Source organism: Medicago sativa, chromosome 2 (assembly GCF_051527215.1).
Source record: "Medicago sativa cultivar Bolivia chromosome 2, Bolivia_mono, whole genome shotgun sequence".
Classification (NCBI taxonomy): Eukaryota; Viridiplantae; Streptophyta; class Magnoliopsida; order Fabales; family Fabaceae; genus Medicago; species Medicago sativa.
The window spans coordinates 54,793,765-54,815,245 of record NC_140750.1 but is presented as its reverse complement, the minus strand read 5'-3'; the positions used below and the strand labels follow the sequence as shown (position 1 = coordinate 54,815,245).

The 21,481-nt window shown below is 31.0% G+C and overlaps 2 protein-coding genes, 1 long non-coding RNA gene and 1 pseudogene across 4 annotated transcripts; 2 read left to right on the top strand and 2 right to left on the bottom strand.

Annotated features, from left to right (window-relative positions):
• Positions 1-4,785: 4,785 nt before the first annotated feature.
• On the top strand, positions 4,786-7,297 carry LOC146948994 (putative Peroxidase 48). The gene is made up of 4 exons (XM_085741483.1): positions 4,786-5,540; positions 5,701-5,895; positions 6,248-6,413; positions 6,644-7,297. The coding sequence occupies exons 1-4, from the start codon at positions 5,226-5,228 to the stop codon at positions 7,144-7,146; spliced, it is 1,179 nt and encodes a 392-aa protein (XP_085597609.1). The 5' UTR covers positions 4,786-5,225; the 3' UTR covers positions 7,147-7,297.
• Positions 7,298-10,017: 2,720 nt separating this feature from the next.
• On the bottom strand, positions 10,018-10,193 carry LOC146948993 (U2 spliceosomal RNA; annotated as a pseudogene).
• Positions 10,194-10,543: 350 nt separating this feature from the next.
• Positions 10,544-20,400, bottom strand: MYB63 (myb domain protein 63). Its single transcript, XM_085745102.1, has 3 exons — positions 20,171-20,400; positions 12,038-12,167; positions 10,544-11,495 (listed from the first exon to the last, which is right to left on the bottom strand). Exons 1-3 carry the CDS (start codon positions 20,307-20,309, stop codon positions 10,763-10,765), a joined length of 1,002 nt encoding a protein of 333 aa, XP_085601228.1. The 5' UTR covers positions 20,310-20,400; the 3' UTR covers positions 10,544-10,762.
• Positions 14,322-18,721, top strand: LOC146948992 (uncharacterized). 2 transcript variants are annotated; one of them, XR_015027095.1, is made up of 5 exons: positions 14,322-14,730; positions 14,887-14,971; positions 15,822-15,901; positions 16,270-16,339; positions 18,352-18,721. It is a non-coding gene; the product is annotated as an uncharacterized LOC146948992 (long non-coding RNA). The 2 variants fall into 2 exon arrangements; XR_015027096.1 differs by lacking the exon at positions 16,270-16,339 and having other exon boundaries at positions 14,351-14,730; positions 18,352-18,533.
• Positions 20,401-21,481: the final 1,081 nt, after the last annotated feature.

Here is a 21,481-nt window from a genome sequence, read left to right as displayed (position 1 = left end):
TTGCCCATCATTTGAAGAGAATCCAGCGATCCAATTTCCCTTGTTATCTCGAAGTAAACCTCTATAACCAATATCACCAGAAGCACCACAACTTCCATCAATATTCAACTTAACACATCCATCTGGAGGTGGGGTCCAATTAACCATGTGACGATTAATGTGGTGCTCAGAGGAGTGAATATTGAGAGAAGTTAGGTCGGTACACATAATGTCTATAAAATGAATGACATTTTGGGTTTTCCATTGCTTGTCGCCAAGAATATGATTATTCCTGAAGCGCCAGATCCACCAAATAATTATTGCAAACATGTTACCAAACGCTCCTTTAGACATAGTTTGTAACCATGTTTTCCAGGATGTGAAGCTGGATAAATATCGATGATTAACACTAGATATTAGCTGCCAAACTTCCTTCGATGGAGCACAATCCCTAAGGCAGTGAAGCACATCTTCCTCGTATTTTCCACATCACTGGCAGACCGGAGAATTTGCCAAGTTGCAGTGATGTCGAAGCTTGTTAGTTGGGATTGCATTGTGCATGCAAAGCCACATGAAATGTTGCACCTTGGCCGGAATTGACAATTTCCATATCCAATCCCAACTTTCATTATCATTCAACTCTCTATAACGAGATAAAAGCCAACTATATGCTGTAGAACAAGAATACCTTCCTGTTTGAGAAGCTCCCCAAACCCATCTATCCTGAATATCATCATCAAAGGCCAGAGGATGGGGGAACTGATCAACAGTCGTGCTGAGCTCGTCTGGAACCATTGTCATCAATTTATTCCAATCCCATGATCCATTAAAGCTAACATCCTTAAGTTGTGATTGAGTATCTGAAATGTTGACAAAATCAACCAAGTGACAAAGCGCTCCTAGCCCCGTTCAGTTATCATACCAGAATGAGGAGGATCCGTCACCAATGCGGAATTGAAAGCCTTGTCTCAAGGCTTCCAATGCATTTAATATACTTCTCCATATTAGAGAAATGTTTCCTTTAGCTTTAATGTTCCAAATGTCACCACCTTTGATGTACTTGTGAGATAAAACCCTCACCCAAAGTTTCTGAGGATCATAAAGAAGGTTCCAAACTAACTTCCCAAGAAGAGCAATATTAGATAATCTAGCTTCCCTAATAGCGAGGCCTCCAAATTTTTTAGGGGAAGTAACAGTAGACCACTTAACTCTATTCCACTTTCTATTACTCCCTGTGCCACCCCAAATAAAGCTTTTCGTGACTCTATCGATCTTATCACAAATATTAGATTGCTTTACAAAATAATATTTTTAATAAGATTTATTAGATACAATTTTTTTTTTGTCTAAATCGAGTATTCTCTGCCGAATCTCGTCTACGGTAGTCTTGAAATACATAGCCGGTCTCTAGCCTGAGTAAAAGGAGAGGGTTGTGTTAGGCCTCACGACCAACGTAAAACTTTTTCTTTTCTTTATGACATGGACCAAATACGAAATAGTGTGAATGCTAGGTCGTTACTCGGAAGCAATGCATTATATAGATTAAGTACATTGTCGATGTTTAAAGGAGTGGAAGAAAGATATTGTGTGGATATAAAAATGATAGGAGAACGAATTATATACCTAAATTTTTTAGTGGAACAAGAGAACTTTACGCACCTCAAGTAGGGTTAGAAGAACACCTTAAAGTAAAGATTTAGGAGGAGTTAGAAGGCATAATTTAGGATATGTCATTAAAAGAAAAAAAAATTATGAGTGCATTTAAATAGGCATGTAGGGAGTGTTTCGAGAGGTTTTGTGGGTTTGCATGGGGGTATGATCTCTGGGAGATAAATGCGGAGGATACATCCATCCTAGATTTTTCTCTAGATTTAGACCCTACTATAACTAATACGTGTTTTAGGAAAAAAGAGGAGCATTTTATCACATATAAGAGTGGGGTGACTTGTTCTCAGATATATTTCCTTCTTATTAGAAAGTCATACAAGAAGATTTGTCGCATATAATATTTCCGATTCACTGAAAAGAAAAGTTGAAAGTTATAAATGTTGTTTGGTTACTACTAAACCCATACAAGGACAACAACTAAGAAGAGGAAAAAAGTAGAGCTCCCCCAAGGTGGATTTTATTATTATTTTTGGTTTTTAGTAATTATAGCATTCCTAGCCCTGTTCATTCATCTTCACATTCCTTGGGTGAATCCTTCCTAGCCTTGATCATCACATTTTCTAGAATTGAATTAATTCATAAATGGATTATTTCACTCTATATAAATGTTTTTGCTTTTCCACTCTTATCATATATTTGTTCCTCTTTCCTTCACCCTCTGCAATAATTTTAATTTTTAGTTGAACACATTGCTGACTATCTTTCTAATGATAACCCCCGTCAGTGGAGGAAATCAACCAGAAATCTCTTATGGCATTATTGTGGTGACATTCGTTCTGTTCAAGGATCCTTCTACTCATCTTGATCTAGAAGTAGAGAATGTTCCCTCTTCAGTTCTTCCTTTATTTAAAGAATAAATACATAATGAACAACAAATGATCAAAGAATCAGCAAATGAGCTTAGATCAAGGGAACTCTCTAATCAAGTTTCGTTTCTTACTGACCTTATCAAAGAAACCATAAAGAGATAATGAGTCAACTTATTAAGTTTCCTTGTTTCAAAGTTGTAAATTTATATAAATCATCTATTATGTAAAGAAATAATTTTGAGATTTAATGAAATTTTGAGAAGCAATGGAATTCGTTCTATTCGCACTAGTTTCCCTCTTTGATGATGACAAATGGGGAGAAAAAGGTGCATGGGGAGTGTACATGGGTTTATTAGGGGAGAAATAGTTTAGCTTAGGGCAGCGCTGTTCCTAGAGTTTTACAGACCTTAGGCATAATATGAAAAAAGGGCCCCTTGCGTAATACATCATAATTTTTTTAGCTCATTGTTGTGATTTTATCAAGTCTTCTTTTTGTTTTTTCCCCGCATTTTACTACCAAAAAAGAACAAAATAACAAAAAAAGATGAGTGGACCACATAATCCTAAATTTGTCTCACATGATTTAGTATAATGATATAATTTAATTTTTTGGGACCTTTGAAAGACAACATTAAGATTAATTTTCCTTGTAGGCTTATTTTCAACTAAAATATAATTTGTTTTGTTATAAAATTCCCAATTTTTTAGATAATAAATATGATAACTATATTTAATATTAGTGAGGCACATCATTAGAAACAAAGGGCCAAAAAAAATATCACAAATTTATTTGATAATAATTTTTTTTGCACATTATTAAGAAAAACTAAAAAATTTATAGGGAGGGTAGGGTGTATATAGAAATATTTGTATATAAGGGGGTATATATAGCAAATTGAGACAAAAGGGTCATAAACATTAACAGGCTTTAGTACAGCCTTTCAATATGTTTGGGCCTTTCAGTAAACTTTGCTATACAAAACTCCAAAAAACCAAATATTTCTATATACACCCCCATTCGTAAAAAAAATTAGGGCCCCTACCGGCAAGGGCCCTAGGCCGTCGCACGCTCGGCCTATGCCTAGGACCGGCCCTGCTTAGGGGAAGTGTATATTATTATGAGTATACTTTTATAGAGCATTTCCTTTATTAGCATATGACAGTGGGGGTGTTCAAATCCAAACCGATCCAAATTAAAACCGAAAATTGATTCGAAAAAATCGAAAATCATATAAAACTGAATATTATTGAAAGTTTTTGGATGACATTTTGTGAAAACTGCTCGGATATCGGATTTTGGATTGATTTTTCAAAACTGAACCGCATGCAAATATTTTATGCATATTTCCATTTTTATAAGTATAATATATTATATTAAGCTATTATTTTTTCTTTTTAATTCTTTTAATACTACATATATGAGTTTAATTTAATCATTTTTTTTTCTATTTCGTATGTTTCAAAGATAATCAGTCATTGTTATTCCGTACTATTATTTTTTTATAAATCATATGTTATATTTTGTATCGAACTTATTATTTTATCATATTTTTATCAGATTATTATTTATAAAAAAAATAAGATTATTATTTATTAAAAAAAGTTACAATTTGTAATTTGGATATCCAAAAATCGATCCAAATTAAACCGCATTAATTTGGATTGGATCGGATAGGATTTTTAAAATCAATCATTCAAAACCGAACCACATATAATTTTATCTTTGGATTGAATGAGTTTTTGTCTCAAAGCCGATTCAAACCGGACCGCGAACACTCCTATATGACACGGGGGATTTCTTGTTCTTTTATATTCATTCATTTGCATTTATTTGCATCATCCACATCTGCATTCCATAGAGTATGCTGACAACCCATTTCTATATATATATATATATATATATATATATATATTTTGTACCCTATTTTATTTGAAATGTCTTTATTTAATTATTTTTTTGGAAGTACTTTACTATTTTTTTTTCCATTATTTTCCAATGAATAGGTAATATCAAGATGGAGTAACCGATTGAGAACTAGAGGTAAACAGTTTGATGAAGTCTTGATGACCAGGGATCCAATTATGCTAGTAGAGGTTTTCTTCATTGTAAAAGTAGTAGGAAATCAATTTGTAACACTTCAGAAGTGTTGCCAAAGGATCCAAAATCATCACCATAACTCGAGGGAAAATGAAAAATCACAAGCCAATATACAACATTATGTTATGGCATGGTGTAAATGATTGGCTACAACCATTACAGTTTAAAGTTTATTATGATGCACGAAATTAGGAGTCCTTAGGCTTATAAATAGGTTTACAATCTTAGCATTTGGTACCACATTACATACTAGAAAACTCCTATATTATTCTTATTATTTCATTAAAGTATTTTAGTTTTACTTCTTGTTTTCTTTTATTTTTCATTAGGTAGCTCATCCTTATGATGAGTGAGTAGTTCCCCTATGTCTTGAGAACATGAAAAGTATATGACAAGTTTTCCATAAGTGAAGAATTGGAGTTTACATTTTAATAATGAGAATAAAGATGCATCTGTTTAGAAGATGAATAATCCCTTAAAGAGATTAATCTCACGGTTACTGAATAGAGGGATACCCTAGTTATTAGTCCATTCCTAGTTCCTTTGATATATAAAAAGAAAATCCCATTCAGTTATATTCAAACGAACCAAATAACTTCTCAATCAAGTCTTCTCCTTCCCGCTTCTTTTCTCTTCTCCTCCACTTCATCATCATCATCATCATCAAGAAAATGAGGAGATTCTTCATCTTCAACGCATGGATCGTAGTTGCATTCATTGCAGTCCTTCCCGTTCTTCTCTCTCTCAGAACGACTTCATTTTCTTTCTATCATACTTCTTTTCGTTCAGTGAAGTTAGCCAATACTTTTCCATTTGATTTCAGTGAAAGAATCAGAGATGGTTCCAATCTTCGATATAATTTCTATAAGGATTCTTGCCCTGAAGCTGAGAATATTGTTCGTTCCGCTGTTACCGATATTTACTCTGATCATAGAGACCTTGCACCTTCTCTTCTTCGTCTCTTCTTTCATGATTGCTTCATCCAGGTTCCTTTTTCTTTAATTTTCTGCTGTTTTTCAATCATAAAGATTGCTTTCAATCCAAGATCATGAATTTGGTCTTTTTTGTGTTCTGTTTCTTGTTGGTTTTCTTTGCTAAATTATCTTCTTGCTTTGATAATGGTATTGATTTTCTGTTGCTGATCAGGGTTGTGATGCTTCCTTGCTGTTGGAGGACAATGGTGATGGAAACAGTTCCTATGAGAAGCAGGCTATTCCAAATCAAACATTGAAAGGTTTTGACAAACTAGACTTGATTAAGGAGGAGGTTGAACAAGCATGTCCCGGCGTTGTCTCTTGTGCTGACATACTTGCTCTTGCAGCGAGAGAGTCCATTTTTTTGGTTTGTTCCTAACATATTTCTTCTCTTAAAAGCTCTCAATTATCATCATGCATTTTGGAATTTCTAGCCTGCAAATTAAGGGCATGTAAACATTTTCAGTTTTCATTTTCTAAAATTTCTTTTCGTTTTAAATTGTTAACATGGCGATGCAAAACTTGTATAGTGAATAATTTTGTTAGAGAGAAAATACAAGGATAGTTAGGGAGAAGGGATTTTTAGAAACAATGATAACATTGTACAGAATTTGGAAAAATTCTTAAAATTTTGAAGCTGTTACTTGTCTGATCCTTGCCTCATTTTGACCTTAATTATTTTTGCACCTATGATTTATTTATCGACATGGCCATGGCAGGGTGGTGGACCTTTCTATCCAGTTTTAACAGGCAGACGAGATAGCCTGCAATCGTTTTTCCAGGAGGCAACTGATCAAATTCCAAGGCCTGACGATACAATCACGCGCACACTGCACCTCTTCAATCTTAGAGGATTCAACGCACGGGAAACAGTCAGCCTCCTAGGTAAATTACTTTACACCTATGCATTTATAATTATAATATGAAAAAGGTTTGTATCTTGGCCGCATTGCCAATCGTGTTATTGCAAACTGTTGACAGTTGACCTGATGCGACCTCAACTGTGGTCACAAAGACTTCAAATACCATGATGTCGTAGCTGAAATTGTGATCACACTTTTTATAAAACCTTGAATATGACTAATGAGATCTGTTGGTTTCTTGATAATCTGAAGGTGCACACAACATTGGAAAAATCGGTTGCGATTTCATTCAGAAAAGGCTGTACGACTTTCAAGGAACAGAGCAACCAGACCCGAGTATACCTCTCGATTTCCTCAGTCAGATGAGGCAAAACTGTCCTGACAACAATAAGAATAATGTCAGCAGCAACAGCGCGTTTTCGAAGTTTACAGTTTCAAAGCCAATGAATGATCATCCCACTAATAACAAAGGGATGTCATACAAGCAAGCATTGTCATCTGCAGTGTCATCTGGAGCATCTTTTGACACTCACTACTATCAGAGTTTGTTGAGAGGAAGAGGGTTATTGTTTGCTGATCAACAGCTGATGGCTGAAGAGAAGACAGCCAGATTGGTTTCTGCTTATGCTTCAGATGACGGATCAACCTTTCGGATGGATTTCGCAAGGGCTATGATGAAATTGTCTAATCTTGATGTTTTGACTGGAAATCAAGGTCAGGTTCGTCTGAATTGCTCCCGTGTCGTAAGCTCTTAAGTGAGTTGATTCATATATTTCATTCTGGTGTGATACTCAAAGAACCTAGAGATATTTGAATATCCACTCTAGTGGTTCTACTTTTCATTCATCTTGAAATGACAGATTGGACATTAGCAAGTTGTTGGAGAATATCATCCAACTTTTCAGATTTAGATCCTTTGTAACAATTGTTATTAGCCATGATGAGTAAATTATGAGTAAGAGGAAGAATGAAACTAGAAGTTGAAATTTCTCTTTTTACAATTGTTTTCATTTTGTTGAAAGTTTTCCTATGATAACCCCCCAAGGAATGAGCCTAATCAAAATCACAACAGTATAACAGATAACAATTTTCTTAATATCCGGAGTTGTACTTCTGCACGATGGCGATTTTCTCCGGAAATACACACACGGAGTGTTTAAAAGTTCGAAATAATTCGTTCAGACGTACATTTCCAGACCGTTGTTTGTCGCATTTCTGGATCTGTCCATCTGGATATTGTAATTTTGTACTCCCAGTGGTAAAATTTGACTAAAATGTTACATCCCGATATGCACGTCAGGTGTATATTTTTCCCAAAAATGTCACATTCGGATATGTACCTCCGGAGGTCTATTATGCAGAACAAATTCATATTATGCAGAGCATAGTTGAACAGTTAATAGGAGATAAATTTTAGTATTGGTATAAATTACTTGCTCCTTCACTCGTTCCTTCGACACATTTAGTTCGACATAATCTTTATGGTTGGTGTTTAGCTTAGTTGAGAGTTCAAAAACATCAGCTGCACTGCACTCCTGACCTTTGTAAAGTGTGACAGACTGTTACAGAACCTATAGATTTTGGTAGCACTGTGTTAAATGTTTAGTCTATCGGTCTATGGCTGCATAGAGTCATTGTATTCAGGTCTGCCTTAAAAAACCATGATGTTGCAGCTCCAATTGCGGCCACACACTTTTTTAAGACCTTGAATATGTGATCATCTAAAGGAGGGACACAACTTTGGCAAAATCGTATGTGGTTTCATTCAGCAAAGGACGAAGTTATATATTTTTGTGGCACAATGTTAAATGTTTTGTCTATGGTTCAAGGCTGCAATAGATATCATGATATAAGATTAGATTTGTATAGAACTCTTCCTGAATAGAGTCGTCTGCATAACATCCACAAATCAATGTATTATGTTCTGCTATAGGAAACTTGGATTCCAAGGTATTGAAGTGTATTTTCTTATCATCTGCATAACATCCATAACAAGCTTTAAAAAATAGATTAGACTAAACACAAGCCACGACGCGATGTACGACAAAAAAAATATTTAAGTCTAATTTAGCAAATGTGCACCTTTTTATTTAGATAAAAATCATTCATTTTTATTGTTTAAAATTAAACTAATAACTTGAGGATAATAAGGACTGTTTGTTTGGGATTTCTTGAAAGAAAATCTATATTTTTAATCAAGAAATCAATTTTTTTTTGTAATGTTTGTTTCAGATTTTTAAAAATTCATTTTGTTAAAAAAAATCATTTTTAACCTCAAAATGAAAAGCTATTTCTAGTAGTTTTTTTAAAATCTATTTTTTCTAAAAACAAGGAAGTCAAATGTAAGAGTTTCAAATCTTAAAAATATGATTTTTATGATAATAAACAAATGGAAATAACTTCATATTTTTTTAAAAAAATTCTAAAAAAATCTCCAAATTCTTTTAACCCAAAATGTAACAATCGCACCCTAAGTGGAAAATCTGGGGCTCAAATATCAGCTCTTATATAATATAATGTCTCTGTCAACTGAACTATGTTTACAAAGACTCATTTTTATATTTTTGTAAAATATATGAAATAGTTAAATGAATCACCCATTATAAAATGGAGGGAGTATAAATTTAAGGCTTAAATATTTTTCTTTAAGGCTTAAATTGAGTAAATTGGGTAATTTAAACATGTCTTAAGATTCAGAAAACAATTACAAATTTATCTACAAATTATATAACAAAAATATGCTCATCGATAGTGAGATTTTTTTTCTTCAAGTAATCTAGTGGCTAGAATCACCTTTTTTAAAGTGAATAAATAGGGTGTCCGGGGTTCGAACCCAACCCATGCATATAATAATGCATGTCTCTGACAACTGAGTTATGCTCACGGGATCATCAATAATGAGATTTAACATGTTCCTATGTGATAAACATAGTCAAAGTCAGTGGCAACTTTCGGATTACAATTATCACAAATACTTGAGTCTATCATAGCTTTCTTCAAATCAACCCTTTACTTCTAAGATTTGTAAAGGCATATGAAACACATATATAATAGCACTACTGTACACTAAGTTATGAAGTTCACTTCTCACCCTTTTTGATTGAGAACGGCACTCAATTTAGAATTCTATCTACATCCCTTGTTGGTACCCTAATTGGCTTCAAAAATCAATGAGAAAGCAGTAAACAATGACCTCCAATTTTAGGTAGCTATAGTTTGGTAAGATCTTGTCCTAATCATTACCTAGTCTAAATGCATGTAACCACTAAGTTACATTTTTTCTTCTTTCAATTGATAACTTATATGAAATTCCTTTTTTTTTTTTAATTGTTTTCATGGATTTGGTTTCTTATTTTTAAATGATTTAATAGTTGAATTGGTGTGTAGCTTTAGACTTGTTATGACGCCATAGTCTTGTACTTGCAAGGTAGTTCCAATTCTTCAAAAGGATGTGTGGGAACATAAGAAAATGTGTCACATTAGTGGCAGTAAGTGGAAAAATATCACCTACCCACTTTTACGAAGTACTATATGATAATTGTAGTTTACCAACAATATATTTAATACTCCCTCAGTTTTTTTATATTCATATTGATTTGTTATCTTTAAAGTTGAATGCAACATTTTTTTGGTGCGCCAGCCAATGTAATAGTGCAACACATGCTCAATAACGCTATTGTGATAGCTTCTCTCTCTCAAAAAAGTAATTTAATATCTTGTGATCCATTGAATCACATATCAGATATTAAATTGACAAAAAGAAATAATACACTTGATCTTAGCCAAAAGGCTTTGATAATAAACGGTTAACAGTGTTATAGGAAAAAGATAAAAAAAAATCTACAACAATAACAAAATTATTGATTGGTTTATTAGATATGTGGTTTATGTTTGAATGTACCAAATTAAGAATGCACCACATAAACGTGCATTAATAATACTATTGAGTGTGAAAATTTTATTTGGAGTCAAAAGCTATAAAGGATGTGTTTTGAAATGCGGTGTGATTAGATAATTTCACGGTAGAAACTAACGGTCAAGCTGAAACTTCTAGTTTTTACGACGAAAATTGCATTGCAACACGGTTAGAGGATTTCACAATAGAAACTACGGCGGTGAAGTCAAACATACACTTATAACGAGAAATAAAAATGAAGGAAGAAAGTATTATTTATTGATGCATATTTCATGCTTGTTCTTCAAGCTACAATCTACTCTAACAACACTTTTCAAAAGTATACATATGAAATCCATCATACATCAAAGATGCCTAATGACCTTGATTAATTTGCCAATGTTAGTATACCTACTAAGTATCACAAATTCATGAATCTCATATAAACTTTTTTTTTCAAACTATTGGTTTATAAATTAAACTTTTGGAATACCATTTTGAGGCAAAGAGGGCCACAATTGAATATTACCAAAATCTAATTCAGAATCAGGCATTATAATATCACTGAAATCAAATGCCTCATGAGGGTCAATTTCTTGTTCAACTTCATAATTCTTTGGTAGGACCTCATCTTTGTTGTTTGACTCCTTTGTTTCACCTACTACTCCAAACTCATTCTCAAATTCATCATGTGATGACCAATTTTTTGCTTCAACAACATCTTGAACAGTATCTTCACCAACATTTGATTGATAAGTTCCAATGTTGTCAATAAAATTCCAAAGATCATAATCTGATTCCCATGGTATTTCAATCAAATTGTTTGGATCATCTAATATATTGTCAACATCATAAAACCCTAGAGAAGCCAATTCTTGTTCTAAATTATCGTTGTTAACAATTTGGCTTGAGTTCAAGATATTAGACTCAATTGAAGATGATAATGAATTTGATGATGACCCTTTTGGATCCTCATTGATTATAACAAGTTCATTGTTGGATACTTGTTTTTCAGATTCTTTCATTGGTACCTCATTTGATAAAAATGATTCTGATGAAGAGGATGAGGTTATTGATGATTCTAATTTGGACTCATCTCCACTTGACTCTGATTTTTTGACAACAAGTTTTTTCTTTAAATGTGTGTTCCACACATTCTTGATCTCATTATCAGTCCTACCAGGAAAATAAGATGCAATCTTTGACCATCTGAAACAAATTTGTCACATACATAAAAATAGAGAAAATTGCACGAGTATAATGACTATGTGTGTGTTTGATTATGTGATGATAAAAATTGATTTTGTAAAATTGATTCTAACTAACCGTGAGTTGAATGTATATTCGTTTTTTTATTTTTTGAAAGGGAGTGTAAATTTGTTTATTTTTAGGCACATTCATGTAAAAGTATGTTGGATAATAATAAATTTGAGATTAAAAATCAATTTTGGTGGTAAAATTTAGTTTTTTTAGGAATATTCAAAAATGTAAAAGTCAATTTTATAATTTATGAAAACAGCTTACGATAATTTTCATAAGATTTTTCAACTTATTTTCATTAGTTGTCCAATATAGCTTATAAAAACAACTTATAATATAAACAAAAATAATTTAATATTATTTTATGTTTTGTTATAAAAATAGTTTATGCAAGTTTATACATAACCGCTTATCATGATATGTGCACTAGCAAGCAGACCTTTAAACCAAATTAACATATTACCAAAATTATTATCTAAATCAAGACTTACTTGTTTCCCAAGGTTTTATGTAGCTTTATTATGGTTTCCTCTTCCTCTGCGGTAAAATTGCCTCTCTTCAAATCAGGCCTAAGATAATTTATCCATCTCAAACGACAACTTTTCCCACATCGTTGAAGACCTTAGTAAGAATTAAGGATAAAATATTATAAGTGAGAGCTAAATTAGATAACAACTAAACTTGTATTAACATAGTCATCAAAAAAAGTAATACATCATCACAAAATTTAAAGTTTTTTTAACAGAATTTAAAACTTAGAAGGCAAGACAATTGCATGCTGTTTTACACACTATACTTTTTATAATCCAAATAGATTCCAAAGATTAACAAAATAATTAGAGTCATTGATTTCAATCCTATATATCCCTGCATGATTTTCTCAAAGCAAGGGGTAACCAAAGAACCTTTGTTTATTAAGTTAGCATTTCATGAATATGACCAAAAGAAGTGTTTTGAGGGGAGTTGATGTCACTTTTTAATTAGTTTATATGTGGATGTGGTGACGTGGCATCATTAATCCTACATGGATAAATTGATGTATATTTCTTTCTATTTTTCATGTCAATGACAAATAATTAAGAAAACAAGGACTATAATTAATCATTTTAAAACATAAAATTTAATTAATATATTTGACACATGAATACAATGATGTGTTTTCACTTCAATTAGTTAATATTAAAATACATTTTTTGAAAATGATGTGAACACACGTTATTTCTCATATTCATAAATTGATGTAGCAACACATCGTAGATCATACATGTGTAAGTTATTATAGAATAACAGATAATACTAATTAAATTCTTAAAAATATCATGAAATCAATAATGATACAATATTTGTTACAGGTTAAAAGTGTGAAACTCAAATTTAATGAGTAAAAAAAAATATTTAAACCAAAATACAATGTCTTTTGAGAATATTGGAGGGGATTAATCATAGCTCACAATAGGAAATACCAATTTTGAAATATATGTTGTACCTTTTAACTTTTAAGGAATAATATTAAAGATTTGATACATGTACAGTGGCACCTAATAAAGGGATACCCATATATTGCCAAAAGAAGGGAATACCTATGTATAACTCTTTAATGTATATTTATGGTAATGGTTATAGACTAATAGTAGGTAAAAAAAAATTCAAATATGGATCATTCAAGCTGGATGGACCTTGTATATGGTAGGTAAGATATGCATAATCAGAAATTAGCCATGTAAAAATGTATTGGATTTCCTCAAACTTTGATTTGATATGTCATTTATAGGTAGAAATAGGGCCCACATCACTAATTGGTTGCATTGTTTCTTACTAACCATAGAGAAGCCATATTTCACCAACTTAAACCAAACTACTCATTTGTTTGCATTTTTTGTTTTATAGTACAAGAATGAGATTTTACTCTTTCAAAAAAGAAGAATGAGACTTTAGTTATAGCCATTAAATTTGAATCAACGGTTTTTTGTCAAAAAAAAAATTGAATCAACGGTTTATATATCATGATTAAATAAATTTAACAAGTTTTCTCCCTTTTTAATGAAATATCATATACAATTAAGTCCTGTAAAATAAAAATCATATACAATTAGTGATATAATCTGATTCATTTATATGCGTTTAAAGGTTTTAACTAAATGATAAACGTTAAAATTTATTGAATTCAGATACACAAAAATGTAGAAATTTGAAATATATGCAAATGTAGAAATTTGAAGTTGGCTTTATAACAACAAATACAGGTTTCTTTTGAAGTAACAAAATAATAGAATTGAAATATATTGAATGAGATCAAATATACAAAACATGGTTGAAACATGAAATAAAAACACTTCTCCAACAAAATCCAATTCACAACAAAACAGAAACAAAAAAAGAGAGATATGGATATGATGCAGCTGTTATAACTATATATATACATATACATCTTAATAATATACAAATGGGAAACAATTTTTAGACCTCCAATCCAATGTGTCAAATTCTTAAGCTATCAATGCCAAATCATCACTTCTTAAAAGCTCATTTTATCATCAAATTTAGTAAGTTGGAGCAGAAAAACATGTAATCCACATTTTTTTCACAATTTTAAAATCTTCAATATTCAATTTTAACCATCAAAATTTGAATTTCTAAATTTCCCTCCAAGAAAGGGGTGTTTCTTGCCTAATTTTGAGAAACAAACAAAACCCATTTTGAAATGGAGGTCCACTTATGAAAAGCCCAATACTGTAATTATGCACTATTACAACTTTTCTGGAAAAAACATAAATGCATGAAGCTGAAAGGGAACGCTTCCCTGTAATCACGGCCAAAAGTTTCACTCTTCAACCTCTTTGTGGAAAAAAAATTCAGCTATGAGACAAATTCTTTAACTCCGCCTCTGCACCAATTCAAATTCAAATTCAAACACCACAATTCAAATCTCTCACCACTTCTTTCTTCTTCTCTCTCTGCGTCTAAAACACCAATTCAATCTCTCACTCTCTCTCCATTCTTCTCATCCTCACATCTTTTTCAATCAACAACATGAATTAACCCTAAATCTGAAGAAGAAGAAAAAACCCATTTCAGTTTCACAATCACCAATCTCTATGTATAACCACTCTCTGATGATATCGACAACGACATGGAGACTGAGCGACACAACTTGCATTCGAAGTTCGAATCGCGTCTAAATCAGGTGATAAATTTAGACAACTTTTTATCCTCTCATAATTTCTGTTTTTTTCTTCTTCTGATAAATAATTTCTGAAATTGGTAGTTATGAATAGATTAATTGTGTAGTTTTTGAATGATAGTTTATAGTTAATTATTGAATTTCTGGATTTTTTTTCAGGGATAATACGATGCAGTTCTGGGCTATGAATGTTTTGGTACAAAACAATGGCTATGATTACTTTTTGTTAATCATACATTTACCGGTAATATGTTTTCTTCATTTTCTTTTTTGTGCTTTGAATTGCAGAATAAAAATAAGTTCAAGGTGAAATACATACTGAGTTTATTTCTGCCTTTTTTTAGTTGCATGTGTAGGGAGAAGCACATAAAACATGCTTCTCAGCTTAAGAGTATGTCAGAAACCAACATCCTTTTTAAGTCTTTATTTGATTTTGTTGAAGTTTTGAATCTTTTGAAGAAACAATCATGGGTGTTTTGTTAATTTAGAACTAGAGGTAAAGTGTTGGGGTTGTAAGGTTCATACTTCATAGATTTTTGTGAGCAACTATTTAAAAAAAAAAAAAAGATTTTTGCTAGCAACAATTCATTTTTTGTTGTTTTGTTAATTTTTGTGTTCTGATTTTCTGGTTTTTAGGTTTATAGTTTGATGAGTTCCTTTAATCTAAAAAGTGTGTGAATATGAAACCAAACATAGATATGCTCAATATGAATCGAAACTTTGATGGCTGGTTCCAAAGGTATACTCATTGAATTGTGCTCATTTTGCGAGCATATATTTTTTCAGTTTGTTAACTTGGTATGTCCCTTCTCTATTCAAATATTCATGTTGGTATAGCTATAAATCAAACAATCACTGTCTAAATTGTCACACACAATAGAGTTTGCTGTGACCTGAATTTTAAGCGACGTTACCTTGGTTTTTCCTTTATTATAGTTATAATTATGAAGGATTATGAGATGATTAAAGAAATTTTTGTAATATGGTTTTCACTTTTAGTCATTTGGATTACTCTGAAGTCTGAACATATTGATAAACACATATAATTAATCTAACTCTATGTTCTTTATCTTCATCTCCACATAAATTTTCAGATTTATTCATTCCATCCTCTCTTTTGACAAAACCGACGACTGAAAGAACGATGGAAGCAGCGCACACTTTGGCGGCGGAGGTAAGGATTCATCCATTTTCATTTTCTGATTTGTAGATCCATTCTGTTTGTTCCTTCAATCTGTTTGTTGCGCTTCTTGCTCTACTCAAATTGTTTTTTTTCCTTCATGTGCAATCATAAATTACATGGTCCTACATATTTTGTTATCAATAAGAAAATGGATGATATTGTTAGTTTTACATGGTCCTACATATTTTGTTTGTGTTTTGTTTGTTGAGGAACCAAGATTTCATTTGCTTATATGAAAGGAATTTTATCTTGAGAGGAATATAATTAAAATCTACATTGGATTTCATGGCCTTTTTTCTCTATTAAAACCCAGAATAGTGGCATAGCCTCTAACAAATTTATATCACTTTCAATTCAAGGTGGAGCTCTATCTTTTGGATATTGAAGGTTGGCGATCGAAAATGGGACTCAGTCCGAACAGTTTCGTAGGTAATTTGATTATGCGCTGATCACTGTGTGGTATCAAATCCGTTAATTTTTTTTGTTCTTTGTTGGTTTCTTGGTTATTTTGATCATTTTTGTTCACCAAATCCAGAACTGCAATTCTGAGCAGTTGTCCTGAACACAATATTTGTGATTGATTTGTTAGTTTGATTGGTTTTCTCAATTGTGAAACAATACTTCAATCAAATATATGGATTTAAATAATATTGTGATGTTGCTACTATAGTCATCAGTAGCTTAATAGCTTTATTTCTCACAGAAGACAACAATTCATAAATTAGGAGTTAACAATTTTCTAGAAACTAATGTAAATTAGATTGTAGATGAGACACTTATCAGTTTTCTTTAGCTTATTAATCAATTGTTATCTAAAGTTGGCTGTCATGAATAAAGTTTCCTTTAACTTATTTCATAATCCATATGCTTCAATTTTTATCTTTTGACCCTTTCCAGTGAATTTTTTAGTGCACAAACATGTTCAAAGTCATGAAACAAATGCATGCTTCTCAATATGTATTTACATATAAGCTTAATTGTTTTTAGTATATTAATTTGAGAGACCAATTGTTATCAATATGTATTAACAATTAAATACGACTTCACCACAAATAGTAGTCATTTTATGAATGATATTTTCCTATTTGAAGTGAATATATGTATAGAGTGTTTCTCCTATTTTTTTGCTTTGATTAAATATAAGAAATATTATTCTTTTACAAAATTAACAAGCTGCATATCATGTGGCAAATCAGTGATGCAATCATGATACTTAGATAAATATTTACATTTGTAAACTTAACTTCAGATGTAAGATCCTTATAAATTCAACTTTTTACTCATTCATTATTAGTTTGAGTCCCTCCTCCAAAAACACGGGGCAGAAATGCAAGTACGCCATATCTGCATATATATGCCCCGCTTTTTACATTAGTCTTTTGTTAAATATGTCATTTCGTTATTTTTTTAGATTAACCGTTTGCTGAATATGTACTCTTATTGTTCTATTTTCTGATCACTTGCTTGAAATATTTTAGGTAAGAAATATTTTACGACATGGATTGAAAAAAAAAAGTGAGACAAAATATCTTTTTTGAAGATCAGCTGTTTACTCTTTATTTTCAAAAAGCTAGACCACATTTCTTTTCAGAAAGCTAGATTCACTCTTTATCCGCTTAATGTGGTGATCAGCTGTTTTTAGTTATTAGCGATTCTCCTTTTTCTTTGGGAGCCAAGTTTCATAGCACCACATGGGAGATTTGTAGTATGATTGGGATGAAACCAACCAATAAGAAAACTTTGGTTTAATGGTTTTTATTATTTGTGTTAGTTTTCTTGAAGTAACTACTACTTAATAGTTAAAATTTACACTTTTTATATTGATCATTATCAGCCTACTAATATAAGGTTCCTCCTTAGGGTAATTAGTATCACTATGCTTATTGTTGAATGGTTATGGGTATCGAATTTCTTTGGTAACAAAATGCATGGCTACTCTATTTTTAAGGTATTACATCTCCTTCACCAACTGGTTTTTCTAATGTTATTAAGCCTACACAATGTTTAAATTAATGATCAACTCCACTCTTTTCTTATTTTTTTATCTTTCCTCTGTCTCTATAATGTCATGACTATACATTGATGACACAAGCACACATAACCTAAAAATGAAGTATCTTTTGTTAAATGAGTATGAGTATTCTTTTTTATTATCTCTCTTTGGTTCTAAATTCAAAATTGTACATGGACAACAGCTACATCATATTTGACAAGCATCCTTATCAAATCATAGAATACACCTTTATCAGTTGAAATTTGTGTTTGCAATGTGGTCTAGCCAGAGAATGTAGTAAGGTGAATAATAGAATACTGTATGGTATATTGAAACCAAAATTATAGAATGTAATTGGTGAGAAATGAAAAAGGATGATGGTTGTATCAAGTATGAATTAGTAGATAATGTCTTTGCAATATACTGAGTTATGTCTTTTCTGGTGCAGCAAAGGAAGCTAACACCGTTTTTCTTACAAATGAAAGATAATCCTACTACAACCATAGAATGGAGATGGTAGTGATCACATAAAAGATACTTCATCTTGAAAATGGAGATGTTAGTGATTACATAAAAGGCCGTTACTAAGAGCATATGGCACATCAGATAGCATACGGAGTTGATTTTTGGAAATGATTTTTATTTCAAGATTTATATCATTATTCCTTACTTAATTTATTAGGGGTGACTTTGTAACATTGACTTATATGTGAACACTATTTTAATTTATACGTCATATTAAATGTTGGAACCATGACCATTTTTTTCACGTTTAGAAATAAAAGTGACATAATGGATTATGATTTGTGGGAAATAAACACATGCTTACTTATTTTTTAAAGTCTTTTTTTTTTTTTTTTGGAAAGATGATGAGCCTTTTTTGAAAGGTGCTAAGTTTGTTTTTGAATTGTGATTTTATTTTTTATATTGATCATTCTCTGTAAAATAATGTACAGTTTCTTCTTAGAAAAATTAGTATCACTATTACTTTTTATGCACACTTTACTTAATATTTTTTAATAATGTCTTCTAATCAGTTGGTAACAATAGAGAAACAACTATTATGAAAACAAAATTAGAGTTTTGAGTAAACATTTGCTTCATTTGTTTTAATTTATCTTTGTAAACTTTGACAAAATTATTTTATTATAATTTATCTTTATAAACGTAGACAAAATCTTAAGACTCAATTTTTTGTTTACCCATTTGTTTGGATAGTTTCAAAAATCTGTCTTCAAAGAACACGTGAGGCTTAAGGAATCATCTTCCTTAGAACTGTATAATTGACTCTGTTCCATATTCCTAATCTATAAGTCTCTTCTTCAGTTATATGATTGAGTTAACTAAATATTGAAGAAAATATGTAAAATACTACACGGGAGACTTACAAAATTTTCCTCTCAATAGTGTATTTTCAGTTTTCCACTCTATCAATAAGATACAAGCACACTCCCTATTTTGTTAGTCCATTAATCCAACAAGATAGTAGTTGTAAACATGTCTTTTGTTCATAATTCAATTAAATTACATGACAAACTTCACCCACAATTAAAACTCAAATTCAAATATCCATACTCTCTCTCTCTCTCTCTCTCTCTCTCTCTCTCTCTCTCTCTCTCTCTCTCTCTCTCTCTCTCTCTCTCTCTCTCTCTCTCTCTCTCTCTCTCTCTCTCTCTCTCTCTCTCTCTCTCAAACAAATCAATATTTCTTATACATGGGGGGCTATAAGTATTTGATGATAGTTTAAAAATTTATATTCCCTAAACATGGGGGATATAAGTATTTGATTTAAGTCTAAATTTTCATATTCTTCAAACATGGGGACATAGGTATTTAGTTTATGTTTTTTATTTTAATCATTTTCTCTCTCATCTTACAATTGGGGTATATGTATTTAGTTTATGTCTTTAATTAGTTATTATGTTTTTTATTTCAATCATTTTCTCTATCATCTTACCATGTTCGTTGTCCACAAGGGCATCTTTTGATTGTTATCTTTGCTAATAAGTTATTTAATTGTTTTGAGATTCATTGTGGTCATTTCAAGATTAAAATACAACATTATAGGACATAGGCTAAAAGTTGAGATGGATATGACAATTGTTTTATTTATTAGTTGTTGTAAAGTAACTATATAATTTAATTTATATGAACGACAATTTAGCTTATTTACTTTGTTATTTTCTTAAGAAACCAAATTCAATTTACTACATTAATCGCTTTTTGCCCGTGCGTTGCACGGGGCAAATACTAGTATATATACATACCTGCTTGTTTAGGGAGAGCTCTCCAATTTTCATGACCAAATTTCTGAACAAAAGCTATAAGCTTGAGATCTTCAGCAGGGCTCCAAGGTCCTCTCTTAACTTGACTCTTATCACAACATGGTGCTCTTCCTTTTCCCATGATAATTCTCTTATCAAAGACAAAGGCTATCTAATTTCTCTCTCATAATATAAACTATTTGGATTATTGCATTTTATAATATGTGACCCACATATGTGTTCTCCCTTTCTACCTATATATATACTAACTGGTGTTGAAAAAGGCTAGACTGTTCAATGAACCCACAAGAACCATGCCACATTTTAGTATATTTTGGGTACTTTATATGCAATATATAGAATAAAATCCAAGAGTATACTTTTATTGATTATAATACCTATCATGGATTATTGTGAATTAAATTATTTCTACGTACCTGTTTATAAATAAAATATGTCTATAAATTAAAAGGTATTTTTTAAAAGAGTAAATATCAATATTAGTCTAAAAAAAATCTAGAAAGTTTATTTTTTGAACAAAAAAATAATGTAGAAAGTTCTATTTAATTTATACGAAATAAAAAAAGCGATTTAGTTTTACTTTTTTTATAATTATTGTGAAATAAATAATTTTCTACGTATTTCTTTATAATAAAATATGTCTATAAACCTTGACCAAAAAAAATGTCTATAAATTAAAAGGTAATTTGTGACCAAATAAAAATTAAAAAGTAATTTTTAAAAAGAGTAAACATCAATATTAGTCTAAAGAAAAATTAAGCTAGAAAGTTCTATTTAATTTATACGAAATAAAAAAAAAAAGCGATTTAGATTTTACTTTTTTATAATTATTATGAAATAAATAATTTTCTACATATCTATTTATAATAAGATATGTCTATGAATTAAAAGGTAATTTTAAAAAGAGTAAATATCAATATTAGTCTAAAAGAAAAAGATAGAAAGTTCTATTTAATTTATACAAAATAAAAATATCAATTTCGTTTTTACTTTTTCATATAAGCATGATATATGTATGAAGTATCCATCGTCGTTTAATAAAAAATTTGTCGGACAATATTGATTCTCCAATTTCAATTAAGTTTTCTCCATATGTAAGAGTCGAGAAATGTTACCAACACTCTCTTTGTAACATTTTCTCTAACACTCAAATATCAACTTTATATTCACTTACTTATAAGTCTGAATCTCTTACCACTTAAATCAATCTCTTGTTGGTTCAATTTAGTCTTTAAAAAGGTTAAATATTGATCAAACATTCTAGAAAAAACTAAACAATTCTTAATAATTATT